General features: G+C 32.2%; 2 protein-coding genes across 3 annotated transcripts; one reads left to right on the top strand and one right to left on the bottom strand.

The window, feature by feature from the left end:
* Positions 1-369: 369 nt before the first annotated feature.
* LOC18038590 lies at positions 370-3,316 on the top strand. The gene is made up of 4 exons (XM_024182500.1): positions 370-635; positions 680-1,647; positions 1,807-1,868; positions 2,994-3,316. The coding sequence occupies exons 1-4, from the start codon at positions 370-372 to the stop codon at positions 3,207-3,209; spliced, it is 1,512 nt and encodes a 503-aa protein (XP_024038268.1). The 3' UTR covers positions 3,210-3,316.
* Positions 3,317-4,455: 1,139 nt separating this feature from the next.
* Positions 4,456-7,116, bottom strand: LOC18038589 (probable UDP-arabinopyranose mutase 5). Of its 2 annotated transcripts, none has more exons than XM_024182229.1 (3): positions 6,844-7,116; positions 6,033-6,162; positions 4,456-5,939 (listed from the first exon to the last, which is right to left on the bottom strand). In XM_024182229.1, exon 3 carries the CDS (start codon positions 5,799-5,801, stop codon positions 4,740-4,742), a length of 1,062 nt encoding a protein of 353 aa, XP_024037997.1. In that variant the 5' UTR covers positions 5,802-5,939; positions 6,033-6,162; positions 6,844-7,116; the 3' UTR covers positions 4,456-4,739. The 2 variants fall into 2 exon arrangements, with proteins under 2 accessions (XP_024037997.1, XP_024037998.1); XM_024182230.1 differs by having other exon boundaries at positions 4,456-5,791.
* Positions 7,117-24,052: the final 16,936 nt, after the last annotated feature.

Raw genomic sequence — 24,052 nt, 5'->3', positions numbered from 1 at the left:
TAGCTGCTTGAAAACGACTGTCGACTGTCGCGTTTAAAGTTTTGTGCTTTGATTTGTTAATTGCTCACACTTTTTTCTAATTTGTATCTGACAGCGAATGATTTAGTCATAGACTCATAGTTGAATCATGCTTTGGGTGGTCAGTCAAAGATAGCTACTTGAAAACGATGGTCGAACTTATGTTTTGTGCTTTAATTTAATAATAACTCACACATGTTGTTTTTGACGGCAAATGATTTAGTCATAGTTATTCTACAGTGTGTTTCATTTTCTGAGCTGCTTCTTTATAGTATGCTAATGTCACATGTAGGCTAGTTTTTGATTTTATCGGAACTAATTGAACGTTGAACTTTCATCAAAATTTGGTAGATGGAAGATACAGATCCAGCCGAGGAATGGGCTATTCAAGAGTACTCAGCTGAACAACAGTGTGGCAAATTGAGTTGGATCGTGAACAAGGGATTAAGTGTTGGAAAGAAGGTTTTGGTTACAGGTCTTGTGATATCTTCTGCACCATTGGTTCTTCCTTCACTTGTGGTTATCTCAGTTATCGGGTTTGCTTGTTCGGTCCCTTCTGGGCTCTTTTTGGCAAGCTATGCTTGCACCAATAAGCTCATGAGTAAGCTGCTGCCGGGGTCTACTCCGCTCACTTTTTATTAGATTATGGAACAAAGTATAGAGATGAAGAATTTGAGAATTATGATATTGGAGAACAAGGATACGTGGAGCTTAAAGGACATATTGATATGTGGAAGGAGCAAGATGAAATTGATGGAGGGAAGGCTTTGGTGAGTGATGAATATGAGCAAGGAGGTTTCCATATTAATGATGCGAATGAGATTGTGGAAGAAAATGAGTATCAAGAAGGTGTTGGTGAGTGTGAAGATGAAATGGAGGAAGCAGCATTTGGAATTGAGGTGAAATTTGAATCAATTAGAGAGGAAGATGGGAATCCGGCGCCAGAAGGAACCCAGGGTCAGCTTCCTGTAGATGAGGTGCATGCTGTTGTTGTTGAAATTGCTGGAGATGAGACAAGTGGCATAATTGTTGAAGAAAAAGAGGCGCTGGCATTTACTGTCACAAATATAGCCATAGAATTATGTCAGAATAGAGACATTGAGGAAGAGCAGGAATTAGTGAGAGAGACCAGGGGATTATTAGAAAAAATCAGGGAGGAGGGTATGACTGCTAATGGAGACAATGAGAAGCAGAGTGTAGAAAAACTGTCTGGAGTTGCAGGGGAAGGAGACAGGAAAGTTGAAGAAATTGGGTTGCCTTCTGAAAATAAAAATTATTATGGCACCGTCAGAATTGAACATGCTGAAGGTTTGTTAGGTAAAAGAGATGGCGATAACATTTTGGAATCAGGAAAATCTGAAGTTGAGAAAGATGGAGCAACTAATAGTGGCAGTGCTAGCAAAAACCCTAAGGTAGAGATGCATTATTTTTTGGAAGGAGGAAAAGCTAATGAAAATATTACTAGTAATGTTCAACAAGATTATCAATTGAATAAGGAGAAGGAAGCTGTGATCTCCACAAATGCAGATGCAAGAGAAATTGCTGATGAAAGTGGATTTGACTTGTATGATGATAATAAAACTGATGCCTTGCAGCAAAAATCCTCTACAGATCGTGGATCTGTTGATGGTAAAATTCAAAAAATATTTGCTCCTTATACCAATCAAAAAATTTCTTTTTATTTTTAAGATAAATTCTGAGTTCATGATGGATGTGCAGATATTGAGAAACCTTCCAAGTTATTAAGCCTTGAGAATGCTGATTACATAGAGCTTCTTGTTTCTGCAGGAGAACATGAATGCAATGGCATTGCTAAAATTTTATCTGAGAAAGACTTGGGTTTCCACGAGGTTAGAGATTAATGTATGTGTTTTCCAGATTAGTATCTGAATTAAATATCCCTCTTGTTATAAGGCAATGCTATCTTCCTATCTACGTAAAAGTTCTATCGTTGTCTGAGTTATTTCAAATCTTTGTTATCTGTGTTAACAAATCATGTTAAGTGCAGAGAGGCTCTTGATTATTTTGAGGCTGATGAACAATCAAAAACTTGATTATCTTCAATGTTTCTAGGCCTCAGCTCTGGTGTCTTTCTTTCGTCCCTTGCAATTGGAGTTGCACATTGTGTCTGGCTGTGTTTGCATGATCTAATTTCATAATCACTTTTTTTGGCTAATTTCATCATATTCTAGGACAACTGATGTATGTTCCTATGATTCCTTCGAGTTGAATATTCAGTTCTGATCCACTTTGTTCTCTTCTTTATAATTCTTAGTTCTGATCCACTTTGTTCTCTTCTTTAGAATTCTTAGTCAATTTGAAAGAGAATTATACGGTTTGATTTGCTGTTCATCTTAAAAACCAAAGGAGTCTATCCTGCAAACTTTTCAAGGTTTCACGCTAGAACTCAAGCCTTCCTTTCTTTTACATGTGCGCGCGCACACACACACACAGAGGAACAGAACCTATATATAAGCTTGTTATAGGTCAGTGCTAATTAAAATGGAAGATACATCAATCATTGTCGGCATCTAGATACTTTAAAGTGTAAAATTCAAATGTCTATATTTGTTGGAGAACTTTAAAGTGTAAAATACAAATGTCTATCTTTGTTGGAGAACACGACCGCCCCAAATGGTCCCAAACTTTTCTTTTTGTTTTTAAAGGCATCGGATCTTTGAAACATCAAAGGAAAAGCATTCATGGAGTCATCACTTTGTCAGTAAAACTACTTTCGCAGCAAGCCTTATATTTTTACGCTCTCTCTTTTGCTTAATTCTTAGAAATATATATTTATTTCTCGGTTGAATGACTAGCATGATCATGCAGTTAGTGAAATACTAGCAACATACAAACAGGGAAAGCTCAAAGCTTCAATCATGGAGTGACTGTCACAATATCTATAATTTATATGCATAAATTTGATCATGACCATCTATTTTCTTGCCAATATCGATGATCTGTTTTTCTTGCAGGTAATGTACAATGAGGGAAAGATCTGGGAACAAATTGTTGGAATGCAAAAAATAGTGGGATATAAAGCAGCAAAACAGGCAACATGTCTTGAGGAATTAAAGGCTCTTTATCTCTTTACTGGAGTTGAGCCACCAGCCTCTTTTAAGGACCCTTGTGATCTTCAGGAAGTAAACGACAAGCTTCGATTACTCATGTCTATTATTGGAGTCAAGTAGTAGCAGCAGATGTTTTTCGCTTAGATGATTTGCTTGGTTTTAATGGGATTGCTGTTATGTCATGCTTCTTTCTATGTGTACGGTGTGAACTTCAATGTTGTTTTTGCATGCATCTGGATTTTGGATTAGAGCAACGGTTGCCATAAGCATTTTAAAGTATTTTCTAGTGGGATTGGCAATTGGTGGGGATTTGTTGATCGTGATCCTGTCTAGATTGATTAAAATATGTGTTTTAAATTTTGTTTGGAACAGTAAATCGATTAAAATTGTGTTTTCAATTCTGTTCGCAGCAGTAGATCGGTACAAAAACATGTCTTGATTTCGTCAAGATTTTGAATTTTCTTAATGACGTGAGTTTTGTGTTATACGTTGTAGATTTTATCATAAATGGTGTGTCTACATTTATAATTAAGGGAAACTTGTGGTGTAACTGTGGTATCGTGCTATAATTGTATCGAGCCGTTGGATGTCAGTAGACTCCATCAATCTAAGTGCATCCAACGGTTGTATGCAATTGTGGTACAATACCACAGTTGTACTGTAAGCTGATCCTTTTAATTGATGTCATACTTTTATGTCATCATGTCATACATATACGATTGATGTGAGATTCATGGGAATTATTAAATTGATTTGTTTTATTCTAATTAGTAAGTTAAAATCTATCGATTTGATTAGTGAATCAATTTATCTAGATTTACCGATTCGATTGGTGAATCAATTTATCTGAATACTGAGTTGGGATAACATTTTATATCGAATCTCAGAACGGAGCGGGAGATACTGCCAATTCTACTTTCATGCATCCAGTTTCAATTGTTGCAATTGGGTTTGTTAGATAATAGTAACGAAAGTTACCGACGGATTCTGAAGGAGAATAACTAGAAGACTGAAAGTGCCCTTTTAATCCACAAGAAGAAGTGGAAATCTCTCAACAGCACTCGTTAAATCTTTAATATTAACCTGTAATAAAAGAAAAGAAAATAAGGCTTTAAACAACTAATCTGATATGCGAGTTAACTCCAATTCGGCTGCACTGGGACTTTGTAATTCTTCTGCATCAGTATCAACTGTAAATACAAGTTTTACTCTGTCAGATACATTATACATACAGCATTTCTGACACGCAGCAACGGAAGAAGTGCCAACAGTGTAAGCCGCCAGGTACTCATTATTCATCTCTGAAACTGGATAATCATCTTTATCATCTAATATACTTGGGTAGTATCTGATAAGTCACGAGAAACTATCAAATAACAAATATCTTACTGATTAAAACAATCACACAGAGGATGGGATAACATTAGCCAACTGGTTAGATCCACTAGTGATATCAGAAATATACCCAACCAGGCTAATTCTATCCCAAGCAGAGACATAAACATGTTATCCATCTTCATAGCTACAAATAATCCTTTATTTCTGTCCCATATAAGAGGGTATGTTGAATAATCACCAAAACTAGAAATAAAATCTGACAAATATTATCTGAATGATCATAACAAAGAAGAAAACAGCTACTATTATCTGCTAAACACCAGGAGTGGAGTGGCTAGCTCCAGCCGCTTTCCATATTTTAACCCATTCCACCATTGCTTCGGCAGCACGAGCAAACAAAGGATCCGTTCCTCCAAGCCGATCCTTCACTGATTTCGCCATCTCAAGCAAACAATCCTCAGCAGTAGTCGCTGTCCGCGGCAACCTTACTGACTGAAAGAAAGGTATTATTTCCTCCATCTTTTTCACCCCTTCCCATTCCTTTTTCAAGCTCTCTATCGGATTACCCTTGTCGCTCCTAAACACATAAGGTAGCCCGGTTTTCACACCAATACTCAAGTGATCGCATATAACCTTGACACACATCCCACACCAGATATCTTCAATTGTTTCCCACCTCAGCTTTCCCTCCCCAGTTAACTTCAGACCTGGGAACAAAGCTGGCCCCACCAACGCACGATTAAAAGCAATGTTAATTCCGCTGATGGGCATCAAAGTCCCAGCTGGAACAGTCATAACAGCATCAACATAATGCGAATTTCTGTGTTCCGGCTTGAGAGCTTGCGTAGGTGCATCATAATCTGCCAAGTTGAGCCAGAGGCCACAGGACAAAGCACAGTCAACTCCACTTCGCAGGCTAAATGGATATCCACGAACAAAATCTGCTCCCTCCCGAAAAGGGTCATAGAGTGTATTAAAGAAGAAAGGAGTAGCTGGTGTTGTAAGATTGGCAAGATGCTGGCTCACGGCATTGGTTAAATTGCCATCATTGTCCTTTGCTGGAAGGCAATCATCATCAACAGAGATAATATATTTCTTTCTAGATACCAGATAGCCAAAGTACCTGCATGAATAACCAGAGAAGACAATGGATGTGGTAGGACCGATAACTTGGTCAATGTCAGACTTAGTATAGACACGATGGTCAAAACCTTGTGGTATTTTGAGTTCCCCTTTGAGATCAGGGTCTTGGACAATTATAAGGTGGAAGCGGGAGAATAGCGGTCTCCATGCATTTAGGAATGATGTCAGGTCAGATTGCAGAGCTACTATAACGATGTCAACCTCACTGTCGTCGATGTGTTCTAAAGCCATCTCCCAGAAATTGAAATTGATAATTCAGACCAACAAATTATTTGCTAAAACCACCTCGTATTTGGCTCAAATGTCCTCAAATACGCCCAACCATACACCAAAAAGAAAAAAGAAAGTCTTAAAATTTCTCAGAACAACCTGTGAAAACATATTCAAAAATGTCAGAAACCAAATGGTTCAACTCAAACTTACTGAAAAAACAAGATGATAAAAATTTCCAAATTTACTAACTGGTAGGGAGAACAGGGGTGAGGATATGCTTGATATTAAGTGCCTGGATCAAAAAAAGAACTTCATCTTTTCCGGTTGCAATGAACAGCTTCAAAACTTTCTCTGTAAGCTTTCCAGCATTTAATGTTCTCTGGTACCATGTACACCAATGATATTATAAACATCCCGATATTATAGACAACAAGAATGAGGAAGAAAGATAACGATATAACAGTCAGTCTGTAGAAAGGCAATGCTATCAGTAATGCAGCTCTAGTAGGATTTGTACAATTCAGATAAGAATGAGAAAAAGGATCTCATCTGGCATGACTAAATGCAAAAAAAAAAATATCAAACAAGCCATCTACTATCTGCTCAAAATATCTTTAGTTTTTCCATCCATTTTTGCTGATTTGAGAGATAATATAATGCGCTGCTATTTAATTCTTACAAAGCAGACAGTCTGGTCTAATCTTGATTTAAGAGGCGCAAAAAAGGGCATTTTGTAAGAAAACGGATCAATCGTGTAAATATTGCAAGAGGCAGGAGTCGTAAATAAATAAAGCAAAATTATCTTCGTTTTGAGATGTATCATTCATCAAGTAAACCAAACCAAAACGATACATAATTCAAATTTGACAGCCCAAAAGAAACGAGCATCCAAAACCCAATTAATGATTCTCCAAAACAAAATCGATAATCACAAAATTAACTTGATCGATCAATTAAACAACAGATACCCAGTAATAGTAGTCAGCAATAATCAATAAATCATTGACTGAAATAAAGTAAAATAGAAGAAAAAGAGAGGGGGAAGGGGAGGTTAATTTACCAGAAAGAGATCTAGAAGGATGTGATCAGGAAGAATAGAAAGATCGGAGATGTGAGAGAGATTAAGAACAGCCTTATCTATAGTTAACGACAGCAAAGATGGCGGGGTTCTCATTCATTTATTGAGAAAGAATTGTTCAACACTTTTGTCCGATTTTAACTTGCACCATTAGCCAGCTTGCTCCCTCCTCAATTTTGTATTCTCCGTTTCTCACGCCCTTTCCATGACCGACATGCTTTGCTTTTCTACCCCACCTAGTACACACCGTTCCACTTTTTTCCTTGCATCCTTATTTTATTTTATTTTATTTATGAACGTCAACATCCATAAAATAGTCATGAAAATTTTTAAATTTTTAATAAAAAAACGTTATTTTTTTAATAATAATACCCTAAAAAATTTATTAAAAAAAAACTTACCAATCTAACTTTTTTCATAAATTTATTATCAAAATTAACTATTTAATAGAATTTGTTACAACAATAACAAAACATTCTTAAATTGGACTAAATTACCCCTCTAATAAACCAACTAAATATATTTGGTAACGCTTTACTCTAAACTCTGCCCAAAAACTATGCACAAACTCCACAAAACTCTCTCATTTCACATGCATCAAACAACAATTATTACTTAGTACTGAAGACAAAATCAATCAACACAAAAAAAAAAAAAAGATCAAGTAGGAATTAAGCATAGTTTTCCTAAAATTTAGATTGAAGATTAAGTGAGTTTTATGTATAGGTTATGTAAGGACGAATATCTTCGTTACTTTTCTAACAATATATTATTAGCGAATGTCAAGTTTTGAAGTTAAGTTCAAATGAATATCCCGCGACAATGAAAGTTTGAGACACAAGTTGTCATATGTAACCCATTGCTTGTTTACCTATAGATATATTAGATGATGAAATGATAGAGTACTTTTTTTTATATTAAAGAGTGTATAATTATGAAAATAGCTGGAAAATTCTTTGAGATGATTGAAAAAAAATTCTTAGAGACATTTTAATAAACACCTAATATGTCATACTTTACAAACATTAATTTTAAGAAAATTTTGAATTGTTCATGTCAATACATATCCTAAGTATTTTTTTTATCAATAATAATCCACCAGTCAATTAAACGTTGATTTGACAATGTGAGAGAGCCATAACATTGAGTTGAAGCCGATCCTCACACCGTCGGCAACACATATATTTTGCTGATGGGGGAGCTACCGTGCGTTGGATTATGACTGAACGCCTCTAAGTCAGAATCCGGGCTAGAAAGACGCGTGTGTCCGCCGCCCGTTTGCCGACCCGTTGTGATGTTGAGATTATGATAATGGGGCTGCTATGCGCAATGTGGGAGATGAGGAGCTTGGGCGATTTGGGAGATGAAAAAATTTAGGCGATTTGAACTGATGTGCTAGTAATTTATATATTATTTTTATATTTTCTTAACTTAATCCTATGTTAAATTATATTTATTATGTTAATTTTATCTTTTTTTATATTTTTTTATTTTAGGTATAATATGGGATCAAAGAGGAATCAAATTGGAACATTCAGGAAAAAATCAACTTAAAAAAATAAAAAAGAAAAAACAATAAAGAGATTTAATTGAAATAATCCAAGGAAGATTTTATTAAATTAAGCAACATGCATGCAATCACGTGGGGAAGCATTGAAGAATTAATTTACAAAGAAAATATGGCATGCACGTGAATTTGGGCCTTTTGGTTTTTGCAATATAATGGCCTAAGATTTTAAAGGCGGCGGCTTCAATTTTAATCCTTTCCATGTGAGGATTTTAGGGTGCAAAATAAAAGCTACTATAAAAGCATAGACTTGCGGCAACATTAGGGGAATTAAGAAGAAAAGAGCAGTTGCACAAATTGACAAGCCAAGAGAAAGAAAACCAAGAGCAAGAAAGAAGAGAAAAGAAGTAGCAGCTGCAAGAGATCTAGATCAAGAGTTGAGATTAATTCTTGAATTTTTTTTCCCTTTTCTCTATTGTCTTGCTTGGATGTTCTCAATTAAATTCATGAATTCTCTTTATATTCCAATGAACTAATTTATTTTACTAAGGCTACGATGTAGCCTAATTATAAAGATTTAATTCCATAAATCTGTGTTATTTTTAATTTATTATTCCATAGTTGAGTATTCATTATTGCGCTTAATGCTTTTAAATATATGACCAATATTTGAATAATTTGATGATACACAATGAGACTGAGAGGAGATTTATGTATTTTTGTGCTGTGTAATGGATACCATGAATTGAACGAAAGATAGAGATGTGCCAACGTGATTCATGCAGTTTTTCTAAAAATTTTCATGGAGTTTAATGAATCTTTGCATATTTAAATTCACGGGTTGATATGTGAAGGTATTTTTAATATTACTTGAGAGAGGATATTGAATAAATTAGGGAAATTCATTGTCAAAATGGATAACAAACTTTAATAGCATAGATGGAGGATTAAATTGAATTGGTTATGGTGAAATTGGACGTCCTAGTGTTTTAACATCTTAGTGATTTCTATTTCTGCCTGCATGTTTATTTAATTTTTAGTTATTTTATTTTAATTTTTAATCTAAATCTACCTATTCGATTGTTCAAATAAATTAGGGTTAGAATAATTTCGGTAACTAATATGATATACAATCTCCGTGGGACGATATTCTACTCTTTATTATATTACTTGTGCCGACTAGTACACTTGCTAATTTACGCATCATGAACGATGGTATTATTATTTTGAAATTTGTTGGTTTATAAGTGAAGGGTAATTTAGTTCAAATTGAGTGCACTAGACTATTATTATAAGAAATTTTGTTACACTGCTAGTTTTGATAATGAACTTATAAAAATGGCTAGATAGGGTAAATTTTTCAAAAAATTGACTCCAATGTTTTATAATAAATAGAAATATTATATTAAAAAAATATAAAAATATAAAATTTTAAAATAATTTCATATAAAAATATTTTAACACTTTACAATCTTGTATTATATTAAACTAAATTTTATAATAAATAAAAGCATAATATTAAAAAAAATATAAACTTTAAATTATTTTCAGTATTATATAAAATAATTTTAATATTATTAATACATGAGTTATGTTTTATTAATTGTAAAATATATTAAACCTAAAGATTTATTTTAAATTTTTATAATAAATATAAATATATTATTAAAATAAATATAATAGTTTGTATTTTAACTTTAGTGCCTTATGGCTTTTTACACCATTATGAGACGGGTCAGCTAATCAGTCAACCCAAGAGCAAATGTAAGGAGCCGTGCCTCGACTTCTCGCCAGGCTATAGTTCATTTGGTGACTAGTTTTCAACAGCAACAACTTTCTTTTACTTGCCTGATGCTTGTGGGTTGCCTGCGGTTTTGGTATTTTGATGATATGATTCGTAAGGTCATAGACGGGATTTCAGTGTGGGCCAATCGATTGCTTTCTTTTGTGGGTAAACTAGTTCTTATTCTACACGTACTTCCTTTTATGCAGCTTCATTTTTTTTCATATTTTTAGGTCATCTACTACAGATATTCAACACTTGTAAAGGCAGTCTACTAGATTTTTATTGGGTGATACAAATTCTAGGCGGCATATCACTATACAGATTGCCTTCTGTGTGTTTTCTTGGGTAGCATGGGATTGGTGCTTTCTTGGATTTGGCTGAGGCTTCTGACCTAAAATTGTGGTGGTGTTTTTACTTGCTTTTTGGCAACGATGAATGTCTTCTTTCCAGCATTTTCGGGTTCACCTTTTGTGCTTCATTTTACGGCATATTTGAAAGGCTTGAAATGTCTTTAGATTTAATTATATTGCCTTTTTTGTAGATGTTATCGTTTATAGGGTGGTTTCTAACCTTAAGCTTCCTAGTTTTGCTTGTGTTTTTAAACCATCTCAGTTGAGAGCTGTGTTAGATGCTTAGCTCGGGGAAAGTTTGCGGATTATCTTGCCTCCCTGCAAGTCGGTTCATTCGGTTTCTGGGTTGAGGATGCTGCCTGGGTGGTGATGCTTAGTGTGGATAGTTGCTCTTCGGGAAATCCTCGTTTATTTGTTGCAGTAGCGTCCTGCTTGATCATTAGGATGTGGTTCTACCTGCTATTGGCTATTTTCTTCGGTACCAGTTGATGCTTTTTGCTGAGCCGATAGCTATTTGCGAGGGCTTCAACTTGCTATTTAGTGACGCAATTTAAAAGTAATTTTTAACTCTCAAGTATAAGAGTGTCTTATTGTATTATAGTTTGGTGAGTTCGAAGTCAATCCACAGAGAAAAGATTTAATTTATTGTATCTAAAAATTGAAAATAAAACTCAAATATAAACAACTTAATTTAAATAAAACTATGAAATTGAATTAGTTAGGGTTGTGGATCCACTCTTAGTAGCTTTTTGCCATTTTTTTTAGATTTATTGTCCAAAAGATTAATTATATAAATTATTATTATTTCCCCTTTAATTTTATGATGGATTAAGTATTTATGGTGCCAAAATTTAATTTGTCTACAATAAGTCAAAATACCATTTTACCATACCTTATATTAAGATATTAAGAATTTATTGTGACAAACTTCCTTGTTTGTCTACAATAAATCAAAATTTCAAAATATAAAATATGTATAAAATTAAATAGAAAATAATTTAATTTATAAAATTAAAAATAGAATTTGATTCAATCATATTTATTTCCTAAGAGTTTTACCTTACCCTAACTATTATTATTTAGTTAAGCATAATTGAAATAAAAAGAAATATTAAAATTAAATTACTTAGAATTAAAAGTAATAAACACAACTAAAAGTGAAAATAAAACTAAGTTTATTTATAAAAATAATTATATAAATATTAAAAACACACCTGAAAATCAATATTACAGGGAGATGGAGAGAATTTGAGAAGAAGAGAGATGTAGGGAGATGATTAAAAACAGAAAAATGAAGCTCTATTTATAGAAAAATAAATTTATAATCCAGTGTTTTGCCGTCCATCATAAGCTTCATGCATGCGCTCCTAGCAACCATTAGATCAAGATCCAACGGCTGGTCAAAACTTCAGGATTTGGTTGTGGTTGGGCTGAAAATTTTCTTTTTCTTGAATTGTGAGTGCAGAAACAATTTTAACAAGAGTATCTTTCAAATTAGAAAAAGTTTGTGCATTTTGATTGTTAATAACATCTTGCTTTTTGATGAATGAATGAATGCATTGTACCTTCTAGATTTTTTCAGGGTGGTGGAACATATGGTGCATAAGGCTGAGCATTTTGAAAATTTTGTGGAGGTGGTGCTTGTGAAGATTGTGCATTATTATTATTCCTCCAACTAAAATTTGGATGATTTCTCCAACCAGGATTATAAGTCTGTGAATATGGGTTTGGTTTATTTAAAGTGTTAATGGCATTAGCTTGATCATTTAGACATTCTTTAAGTGCAATCTTGAGTGAAATGATCATTCGAACTACAAATATTACATGCAATTTCTTGAATAGATTTTACTTGATAACTCTTTTTATATTCTAAAGCTTCAACTTTCTTAACTAGGGATGCAAACTTTGCTAGTAAATCATGATCTTCCCTAAGGTTATGAATTCTTCCACTAGATGGAGATGGTTGTTGTTTATTTGTCAATTCAACCAACAGTATCCTAATGTTGTGCATTTTCAGCTAATTGGTCAAGGTAATCTAGTGCATCTTCAGGATTTTTATCCATAAATTTACCATTACACATCATTTCAACAACCTGTCAACTTTGTGATGTTAAGCCCTCGTAGAAATAAGTGACCAACGCCAAGTTGCAAAACCATGGTGTGGACATATGTTAAGCAATTCTTTAAATGTATCCCAACATTGGTATAATGTTTCTCCATTTTTTTTTAGTGAAAGGAGTGATTTTTCTTTTAAAAGAATTGGTTCTATGAGATGGAAAGAATTTTTTCAAAAACCGTTCTTGCATGTTATTCCAAGTTCTTATTGATCCAGATTTAAGGTTTTGTAGCCAAGTTTTAGCTTTGTCTTTTAATGAAAAAGGAAAAAGCTTTAACTAATTATGTTCATGCTACAATTTTGGTGTGTGTATGTATTACAAGCTTCCTCAAAATCTCTTAGATGCAAGTATGGATTCTCAAATTGTAAACCATGAAATATTGGTAAAAGTTGGATAATACCTGATTTGAAGTTGAATCGAGATGCTTCTGGAGGAAACACTATACACGACAGTGCTCCGGTTCTGGTTGGATTCATGTAGTCTCTTAGAGTTCTTGGTTGATTTTGATCACGTGCATGTTGAGAATGGTTGTCTCCCTGATCAATTTGAGGATTAGGTTCGCCCAAAAAGTTGTCGTCTTAGTTCTCCTCCATGATTGGTGGTGGAGATTGAGATCTTCAAATTAACCTACCACCTGAAGTTCGAGACCAACGTCTCATGCAATGGTTATGTCACAAAGATAATATTCAAACAAATTAGTAACACAAAAACTCAATGAAAATTGCACAAAAAAATGAAAATTAAATATGCAAATAATATAAGTGTACAAAAATTTAAAAAAATTAAATTACAATTAAATTACAATTTTGGTGGTTGAACCCACCAAATAAATTAACAATATAAAATAAAACGTAAAATAAATGCAAAATTAAAAAATGAAAATTGAATAACAATTTTGATGGTTGAACCCACCAATATAAAATAAACAAAAAATGCCAAATAATAAAATAACTGAAAATCAAATAAAATTTTTGGTGGTTGAACCCACAATATAAAATAACAAAATAAAATAAAGCAATAAAAAAAGTGAAATAAAATAAATACTAAAAATTAAATAACTTAAATAAAAAATAAATAAAAATTAAAAGTTAGTAGTTAGTTTGTTAAGAGTTAGTAGTTAGAAAGTTAAGAGTTAGTAGTTAGTTTGCTTGGTCCAAATTTAGTCCAAATTGAGTCCAAATAAGTCCAAGATGTAAGTCCAAGTCTGATTATTGTGAGAAATTTCGTCTAGGGATCTTATTACAAATTATTTATAATTTTATAACCACACTGCAATTTTTAGAAGTATAGAATTGAGCCATGTGGGATGAAAGTGAAGATTCTGAAAGCTGTTGGGGTTAGAACGAAATGTTAAAAAATAAAAAGGGGTATAACTAAAACTTTACACAAAGAGAAAAAAACAAAAAACGGAAAAATAAAGCAAAATAAAAACTTTTCCTCGGTAATGGTGCCAAAAACTTGACACAACTTAAAAGTTATTTTTAACTCCCAAATATAAGAGTGTTTTGTTGTATCATACCTCGGTGAGTCCGATGTCGATTTACAGAAAAAAGATTTAATTTGTTTATTTTATTTTATTTAAAAATTAAAAATAAAACTCAAATATAAACAACTTAATTAAAATAAAACTATGAAATTGAATTAGTTAAGGTTGTAGATCCACTCTTACTAGTAAATAAAACTTAATAAATTTTTTTTGCCATTTTTTTAGATTTATTGCCCAAAAGATTAATTATATAAATTATTATTATTTCTCCTTTAATTTTATGATGGATTAAGTATTTATTGTGCCAAAATTTAATTTGTCTACAATAAGTCAAAATACCATTTTACCATATCTTATATTAAGATATTAAGAATTTATTGTGGCAAACTCCCTTGTTTGTCTACAATAAATCAAAATTTCAAAATATAAAATATGTATAAAATTAAATAAAAAATAATTTAATTTATAAAATTAAAAAGAAAATTTGATTAAATCATGTTTATTTCCTAAGAGTTTCACCTTACCCTAACTATTATTATTTAGTTAAGCATAATTGAAATAAAAAGAATTATTAAAATTAAAATACTTATAATTAAAAGTAATAAAAACAACTAAAATTGAAAATAAAACTAAATTTATTTATAAAAATAATTATACAAAATATTAAAAACACACCTGAAAATCAAGATTACAGGGAGATGGAGAGAATTTGAGAAGAAGAGAGATGTAGAGAGATGATTAAAAACATAAAAATGAAGCTCTATTTATAGAAAAATAAATTTATAATCCAGTGTTTTGCGGTCCATCATAAGCTTCATGCATGCGCTCCGAGTAACCATTAGAGCAAGATCCAATGGCTGGTAAAACTTCAAAAGTCAATATCACACGTGGCATCATTTGACTCGTCTGATTTAGCCAAAGAACGATTGAGATTTGTTAGGTTAATAGGTGGATCGGGTCGACCCGAATACAAAGATTCGGATCTTAAAAGTTGCTTTACCAACCATTGCCATGTGGCACAATCATGACCATTGAATCATGAACGTTTGAGATTTAGTCAAAATTGCTAGCTATCTCGTGCACTCATACCTACCGTAAGCTCATTTCATCATCCAATCAGTGCTCGGTCAACAGGAAAAGTCAACTCTTTTTACACAATCTCAATTTTAAGCCGATCTTGACTCATCTTAAGGTTTTCGGACTTCTGGAATCCAAATTTGACCTCCGTTTATTTGTTTGGAGCCTCGAATTAGCTGAAATTAATATTTTACCTAATAAGCACACAAAAATACACAAAATTAGATATATTTAATACATAATTAATAATTCATAATATATAACATAAACAAAAATATAAATTATAACATAAGCACAAAATAAAATTATTATCGCTTGATAATTAAATAATTTTAAATACTAATCATTTAGCTTAGTTATTCTACTCTTAAGAAATTCGATTTAGAGACTGTGGTTTCATGAATTACCTCTTATTACTTTGTGTGATGAGAGTTTGCTTATCTTCTTGGTTGAGTTCGTGCTTTATCTTCTAGTCCTTTAGTCTGTATGAGTCATGTTTATTGAGAGGTTACTTCTACTACTGATTTCATGACCAACTGGGCTTGTTCTTATCAAACTCATCAGTAATTTTTGTGTTATTAGGATCTTCTACCCTTTTAACTGGCATTCTCTATATGGATGCTCTTGAAACTCTGTATGTTAGGTAGAGGTGGCAAAAATACCCGCCCGGTCCGGACCCGGACCGTACCCGGGCGTTGCGGGCCGGGTAATACCCGGCCCGGGTATGAAGCCGGGTCGGTCTTGGGCATCACTTGATAAACCCGGAACCCGGATTTTATTAAAAAAAATTATAAAATATATATTATTTTAAATATTTTATATTTATTTGACTTATTTATTATACATATATAAAGTTTTAAACACTTAAAATTTATATTTTCATGTCAAATTTTATTGAAATAAATTTAAAACTTATAAAATTACCAAAAAATAAAAAATATATACACATAAAAGATTAAAAAATATAAAATCCGGGTACCCGGATTAAAACCCGGCCCGGACCCGGACCCGGACCGGTTGCATCCGGGCAGGGTCCGGTCATGGCAATACCCGGACCCGGCCCGGGGTTTTGCCATCTCTAATGTTAGGAGATGATTTTTTTTTTCTTTCTTAGTTGTTTTTGCCTTTTTTTTTAAGGGTTTTTTGCCTTTGCTTTATTTTGGGCTTTATATTGGAGGTTTTAGTCCTATCCCCTTCCTTCCATTCATTTTCCTCTGATCTTTATCACAAGCAAGGGTCTAGCCTAACTCCACTTTCCCCCTTTCCCACACCATCTCGATAGGTTTTAAGAAAAAGAAAGTTTACATTTTAAAAGTTATTTTATTTAGTAATCTGCAAGACAAATAATATTATTTAAATTATATTTGTTGTCTTAACCATATTTTTGCTAAGATCCAATTTAAACTATTAAGTGGTTGTTCTCACCGGATCTAGGTCAAATCCGATTAAAACAAATAAATTTTATATTTTAGGGGGAGATTGAGCTATGTTTGGATATAGGCATATTTTTATGATATTTAGGGCATGACGTATAGCTCAGGTGATCAGAGAGGTGAGCTGAGGTGATTTCAGAGGTGAATTGAGGTGTTCTGAGTTTAGAACAATATAAAGAGCTCAGTGGAGCTTACGCGATTTAATTTAGAGAGTTGATGTAGGGACCTAAAAAGAGCTTAGGGAATAGCTCTGGTGAACTCGATGATAGTTTTAAAGAACTTATCTGCGGAGTCAATATAGCTCGTGGTATAACTCAATGATAAGCTCACATATGAATATGTGATCTGGATATCAAAACCATCATATAAAAAAAATAATCATAAACAATAAAACACACAATATTTTACGTGGTTTGATCTTTTAGCCTACATCCATAGGAGTAATAATCTCCAATCCACTATGTATTTAAAGTATTACATGATTTGCTTTATGACATCAACATAACCTTATTAAAGGTTGTTTATGGTGAATAAAAACATGGAGGAGATGTGGGTCTTTTGGAGATTAGAGAGTTCTTTAAGATAAGAATAAAGGAAAAACTTCTTTGAGAGATGAGGAGGTCAAGATCTTTTATAGAGCTATAAAAATAAAGGCATAAAAAGATTAAGCACCCTATGAAGAAATTAGATTTGGAAAAAAATTTTATAGTTGGATGGAGCAAAAGGAGAGAGATAGAGCTAGAAATCCTTAGTAAGATTCTGGATGATAGAATGGCACTTTGAAGGTCTAAAGGACCTTGACGCTTTAACAATGATGTTTTTACTCTTAAGAAGAAGAAGATGACTCTATTTTTTGAATGAGAAAGAACTTAACATCCTTTAAGAAACCTTTGAGCTTTATTGAAGTGTGCTTGAGGGCCGTTTTGGTCCATTTGGACTTGTGGCGTTCATTTATTGGCTGACCTCCCTCAGATGAGGTTATTTAACTAATTTGTCTTATGGTCCCTTGATAGTAACATTCATAAGTTTAGGAGGTAAAGAAACCTCTAGCTGCCCTTTTGCCTCCAAGATGAGGCACATGGCAGCTTCTCCAGTTTGTGGTTCTGTTGTTTTTAGGGCACAATAAAGGGTAGCTGACATGGAATTCTTCCATTGTTCAACCAAGGAATCTATTTTGCAATTGGTTCCTTGCTCATAGCTAAAAAAGAGATTTTTTTTTTATTTCCCATATGATGGCGTAAACTATTTATATGTGGCTTATAACCACAAAAAATATGGATTTTAATAATGCCCATTGATATTGCATGTTTTATCGAAATTGCCCCTTTCTTTAAGGAGTTTATCTCCCAATTTCCTATGAGCTACAACAATGTTCTAGTAAAATGAAATGGCTTTATTTTGTTAACTCCTCTTGCCATGTGTAATTGTGCTATTGGTCTACATTTGCACCTATATTTTCCCTTTAAATAAGATCCCCTTATTCTTTTTATATTAAAAAATTTTGAAACATAATTTCATGTGAGCTAGCAATGGTGAGACTATTTCCAGTTTCTAAATATGGAGAAAAATGGAAGGATCATATTGATATATTGCTATAAAGGCAATTTTGAAATTCTGACGAGCCTCGGGAATCCTAATGAAAGTTCCTCGTCACTCCCAAAACTTCATTAACATGGTCTCCTATATAGGCCTTTTATTCAAATTTGAAAGTGGGTCAGTGGAATTTAAAATAGATTAATGTTATCCTATATGGCATTCCCCTATTAGTTCTCCCACTACATACATTGCCATTTTCAGTTGTGTTTCAATGGCCATTTCACCCCTTAAAACAATCTGGATAAAAGGAAATCTACACCTGACATATGTTGTACTCTCTCTATCACACAATTTTCTTCACAAAACAAACTCTTTCCTTTCTCATTGCTTTATTTTTAGATTTCGTTAGCCTTTCTGTGAGCTTGAGACTTCTAAAAATAAAAATCTTCGATCTGTTCTTGGGGTTTCAGAGCTTCTTTCCCAGTGAGTTTTTCTTCTTCCTCTTTTTCATGGGGTTCACTTCATACTGTGACCATATGTTTTGACCAAAATCTATTATAGTGTAGGAGCTATTTTTGTTAGCTTGCTGCAACGTTTGCTCATGCTTTGTACCCAGGTTTGATCTCTTTTCTACATTGCTCTCCTTTTTCACATTCTTCCTTTTTTTTTTTCTATTTTTTGTCTCCCCTCTCTCTCTTTTTCTTGCTTTGTTGGTTGTGTTAAGTTTGTTGCTGTTGGGTCCATCTCATTTGGGTGACTTTTTTTTTCTTTTTTCTATCTCCTCTCTCTCTCTCTCTCTCTCTCTCTCTCTCTCTTGCTTTGTTGGTTGTGTTAAGTTTATTGTTGTTGGGTCCATCTCATTTTGGTGGCCCAAGCCCAAGTTCCATTAATTTTGGCATTTAAATAATTAAAGAAATCTTGAAGGTGCTAGATGAAAATTTCCATGAAATTTAGGTTTTGAAAGCATTATATATAAGAGAGTAAGTGGTAGCTGACATTGAGAAAAAAGAAGAAAAAGGCGAGAGAGGGAGAGAAGAGACAGTGGCGTGAGTTTAGTTTGAGGTAAGGATTTTCAATCTTTGATTGGATGCTCGGAAGGCGAAATTAACTTTGATTTCTCACAAATTTTGATGGTAAGTTCCTGGTATTGTCCTCTACAATCCTATTTGTCTTGATTTTTATTTTATCCTCTTATTGGCTATTATTTGAAATACCCACTAGTTAGAGAGACATATAGCCTGTTACTGTAAGTCAAGAATATTGAGATTCTTGATGTTGTTAGCCTTTAGTATTATTTAGAGAAGAATTTGTGCTGTAATTTTATTAATATAGTGGAAGATTATATCGGACTAAGGTCTTGTGATTTTTTCCACTTTGGGTTTTCCACATAAAATCTGTCTTCTTTGGTTGATTTATTACTTTGAATTTTGTTGGTTTATTTTCTGCCTATTTATTTGTGGTACACATCCTATTTTAATCACATAAAGAAGGAAAGAGTTTTGTTTCCGCTTAATTTGCAGCTACTTGTGTGAGTCCTTTTTCCAACAGTTGCTTGGTGATTTTGTATTAGACATGAAGAGAAAAATTGGTGGTTTATTTTTTAAGGACAATGATGATTCGAGTAGGGCGAGTGGAGAGTCATAATGATTTTAGTCTGCTCCTAGGAGTAGTTATCTTCGATCATTAAGTGGTGAAAGTAATGAGGACGTTAGCCTAAAGGGCTACACACGTTATAATTTTGATGATAACAAGCATGTGTCTTAAGTGATATGATAAATATTGTATTCCACATTTTCACTAGTTCTTGAAGGAAAATATTTATGCAAGTAAATCAAATGAAATCAAGCTCAAGACACTCAACAGACAACAACTTGATCAAGAACAAAGTTTAGCTCAATGGAGTCATTATCGCGACAAATTCTTATAAAGCTAGTATGATTTAATATATGCATGGTTTTAGCATTTAAGAAGCAAAAGATTTTGTTTAATAAATTATTTTTCATAAACCAAAAGGTTTTATTTTTATAAGATAAGTATTTTTTGGATTTGAGCATCGCAGTCCCCTTAGCTAAGAATTGAATCAACAATTTGAGTAACATATCCATTGATTTGTTACTCCATTAATTAAGGACTTTGATATGCATTAACCTGACAATAAAACTTAACAATGATAATTGTGCTCCAGAGAAAGGCATCTTATAACCATCATTTAACAAGCCACTCACTTTACAAGTATTTAAATCCTCTATTTCATAAGGAAATGTGTATGCATCCACATTAGTTGGTTCTACATCAAATTCTTACACTGGACCCCGTAAATCATCAAGAATATCAAATATGTCATCATGATCATGAGCAATATTACTATTGTCTGTAGTTTCTAATTCCTTCCTAGCTAAAAGTGAACTAGACTCACATTTTTCACCATGGTAAACCCATATATCATAGGTAGGTGAGATCCCCAACTTGAACAAATGATCATAAACTACATTTAACGGTCTAAAAATTGCATTCAAACACTTTTGACATAGACAACGGAGGCAATTATTCTCATCTGCACACTTCTCTATAGCTTTCATAAATAAATTAACATCATTTCGATATTCATCACAAAGTTTATTTTTAAGTCACATCCAACTTTAATCCATTGTTGACATCTTAATCAAATCAAATCCTATTCATATTAGTGTTTCATTAATTTCTAAGAATGTTTCATTAACAATTATTTAGGAACACCCAAAAAGAAATATAAGCACTACCACACACAAAAATTATTAATTTAATTCTAAGAAATAATGTGACATATTTCTCAAAATAACAATCTATGATTTTAACATCGTATAGAGAAATGTAAAACTATTTTAAATATGACAGCTAAAAACTCACATGAAATATTTCGTAATATGCTTGCTAATAGCTATGAGAGTTGAGCGGGTATTTGTTTGAAGATATGAGAACTGGCTATCCTTTTTTTTGCATAAAAACATTAGCAAATAACAATCAATTTTTGTTTCTATGAAATGTGAAAAAAAAGGAAAAACAATATAAAAAGTGAAAAGCAGGAAAAACTTTATCAATAACAAAAAAAAAGTAAAAATATTTCCCCAAAAAAAACCAAATAACATATTTATCTAGTAAAAATAGCAAAATAGCAGTAAAAAAAGTAAATAATAGTAGAAACAACAAAATCAGCAGTAATTAACAGTAAACAATTACCTAAAATAACAGAAAAAACACAAATAATAGATTTATCCAATAAAAAAGCAGAAATAACAGTAAATTACATTAAATAATAGTAAAAATAGACCAATAGAAAATAATAGTAAAAAGTTACCTAAACAACAAAAAAATACCAAATAATAGATTATCCAGTAAAAATAGCAAAATAGCAGCAAATAACAGTAAATAATAGTAGAAATAACAAAGTTAGCAGTAAATAATAATAAAAAGTTACCTAAAATAGCAGAAAAACTTACAAGTAATAGATTTATCCAATAAAAAAAAGCAAAAACAACAGTAAATTACAGTAAATAACAATAGAAACAACAAAATCAGCAGTAACAGCAACAAATGGGGGTAAAAAATAGTACAAACAGGAGAAACAACGACAAATAACAATAGAAACAACAATAAATGATAGAAGAAGCAGCATAAACAACAACAAATAATAGTAGAAATAACAGCAAATAATAGTGGAAACATAAGAACCAACAACAAATAATAGCACAAAAAAGTTACCCACAAACAACAAAAAGTTACCAAATAACAGCTTAAACAGTAAGAATCCAGACTTGGTTGGATGACTAGCTACCTTTCTATTGTTTGTTTTGTTGGCCTTTTTGTCTTATGTTTTAATCCTTCTCAGAAAGTTATATAATCTATTGATCTAATCTACAACTTGCAATTTTTTCTATTGAAATATGATATATTGAAGTTGCAAAAGTTGTATAATATGCTTCTAAATCCAAGTATGTAAATTCTCTCTATGCGTCTTTACGTAATGGTAATCTCATCATAAGGAAAATGGTTCCACTTAACTTAATTAGTGGACTCATTTTTTCAACTTTGTATTTTTATAAGTGCTTATTTAGACTTTCTATAAGAGTAGAGATTTAGACTTCAAGTGTAGTACAAAAGGAATTAGAAAAAAAAGAAAAGAAAATGGCAATCGATTTTCTTTCTTGAGGTGAATTATTTATGAAATTCTTATGATTTATTAGATCATGACAGTTGATTTGAACTTGACTTATCCTAGTGGGTTGGCCAGTACAGTTCTTGAATCATGAGTGAGTGATGATTAGCGGCTGCCGAATATGACAGTAGTAGGTGAGCGGCAGTAGACGACGGTGATGGTAGTGGATGCTTGACCTTAAAGGCTTGAATCGTGTTTGGTGAGAGTTAGGTCGTGAATGTGTGAGAGATAGATGAATGGATTGCTGATTTAGGATAAGAAAATAGATAGGAATTATCGATTTTGATTTTTGCTTTTTATAATTTTAATTAAACTCACCAAACTGATTGGTTCATAATAAACTATACTTTGAAAAATTCTAATTTATATAATTAAATTGAATTGATAATTGATAATTTATAATTACATAAATAAAAATCTTATGTGAAAAATATTTTATTTTAAGTTTAAATGATAATTTGTTTTAAAAAGAAAATTAACTACCTTATACTTGGTCATAAATTTAACCATATATTCTATCAACCATATGGGTTAATTTTAATTTTAACCTTTAAAAGATATACCATATTTTATTTAATTCATAATTTTAATCAAAATATATACAAGTGTTCGAACTTTAAGCTAAATTGAACTACCTACCATTCAATCATTATATTGAAATTAAGAAGCATGCAATCAAATGAGCAACTCATCACTTATAACTAAAAGTCTCCTAATATGAGTAGTCATAAGTCTTAATAAAAAATGATTTAGTTTTACAAAAATCTATTAGTTTTTCCTCCGATTGGCAAAATTTCCTTAATCTCGATTGGGATTCGAGATTCCACCCTATTTATGTAGGATTAAAAATAAAATTTTATCTCAATTTTCTATTCGGGTTGAGATTCAAGACATTTGGATTAATAATTAACACATTTTATTTTTCTTCATTTTTTAAAATATCAATAATTTTTTGTTATTATAATGAAGATTATATTATTTGTTAATTAATAAAAAGATTAATCATGAACAATAATTAAAATAATTGAAAATGCGTTCTAAATTTACAACTTTCTATTGATTTGCTACATCTGTAGCAACAAAACAGTAAATGTGCCGCCAAAAAGTAGTTGTTGGCAATAATTCTTTTTCATAATATTTTAAAATAAGGTATCCGTTCCCGCTGACGAAAATTAGTTCGTCCCCAAAGACAAGTATTAGCATGTAACCAAAACAGTTTCATCGCTAAAGATAAATATAAGCAGATTTACTATTTTAGCAAGAAAACATATTTCGTCACTAAAACTATTTTTTGCGACGAATTTGCATTCATTGTGGAAAGTTTACATTTCAATTCTCCTTTATTGCAATAAACGTATGTCATCGCGAAAACAAATTTTAGCGACAAAACCATTTTTGTAGCCATAAGCCCAATTAAGCGACAAAAATTTTCATCCCGAAAAACAAGTACGGTGATAAACACAATTTTGTTGCTAAATATCTCTTTAGCGACAAAACAAATCATCGCTAAAGAATCTAATGTGGTTACTAAATATATACTTTCAGCGATACAAATTTTCATTCCAAAATATTGAAATCTCGTTACTAAAACTTTTGGCGCCAACTTTTTTTGACGCCTAATTTTTTGGCAATGACAAAAATTATTTGTCGCAATATGTATTTTTTAGCGACGAAAATTTTATTGCTAAAACATATAATTAAATATTA

This window comes from Citrus clementina, unplaced genomic scaffold (genome assembly GCF_000493195.1).
Source record: "Citrus clementina cultivar Clemenules unplaced genomic scaffold, Citrus_clementina_v1.0 scaffold_6, whole genome shotgun sequence".
Taxonomy (NCBI): domain Eukaryota; kingdom Viridiplantae; phylum Streptophyta; class Magnoliopsida; order Sapindales; family Rutaceae; genus Citrus; species Citrus x clementina.
Note: the sequence above shows the minus strand (reverse complement) of the source record. Positions and strands in the feature narration are given on the sequence as shown.

Excerpts from the sequence above, each read along its gene's own strand:
- LOC18038590 (XM_024182500.1), top strand. The coding sequence starts at position 370 with ATGGAAGATACAGATCCAGCCGAGGAATGGGCTATTCAAGAGTACTCA. Across the intron at positions 636-679 it reads ATGAGTAAGCTGCTGCCGGG|AGATGAAGAATTTGAGAATT; the intron begins GTCTACTCCGCT and ends AACAAAGTATAG. Across the intron at positions 1,648-1,806 it reads AGATCGTGGATCTGTTGATG|GAGAACATGAATGCAATGGC; the intron begins GTAAAATTCAAA and ends TTGTTTCTGCAG.
- LOC18038589 (XM_024182230.1), bottom strand. The coding sequence starts at position 6,957 with ATGAGAACCCCGCCATCTTTGCTGTCGTTAACTATAGATAAGGCTGTT. Across the intron at positions 6,163-6,843 it reads TCCTTCTAGATCTCTTTCTG|AGAACATTAAATGCTGGAAA; the intron begins GTAAATTAACCT and ends ACATGGTACCAG. Across the intron at positions 5,792-6,032 it reads CACCCCTGTTCTCCCTACCA|AACACATCGACGACAGTGAG; the intron begins GTTAGTAAATTT and ends AGATGGCTTTAG.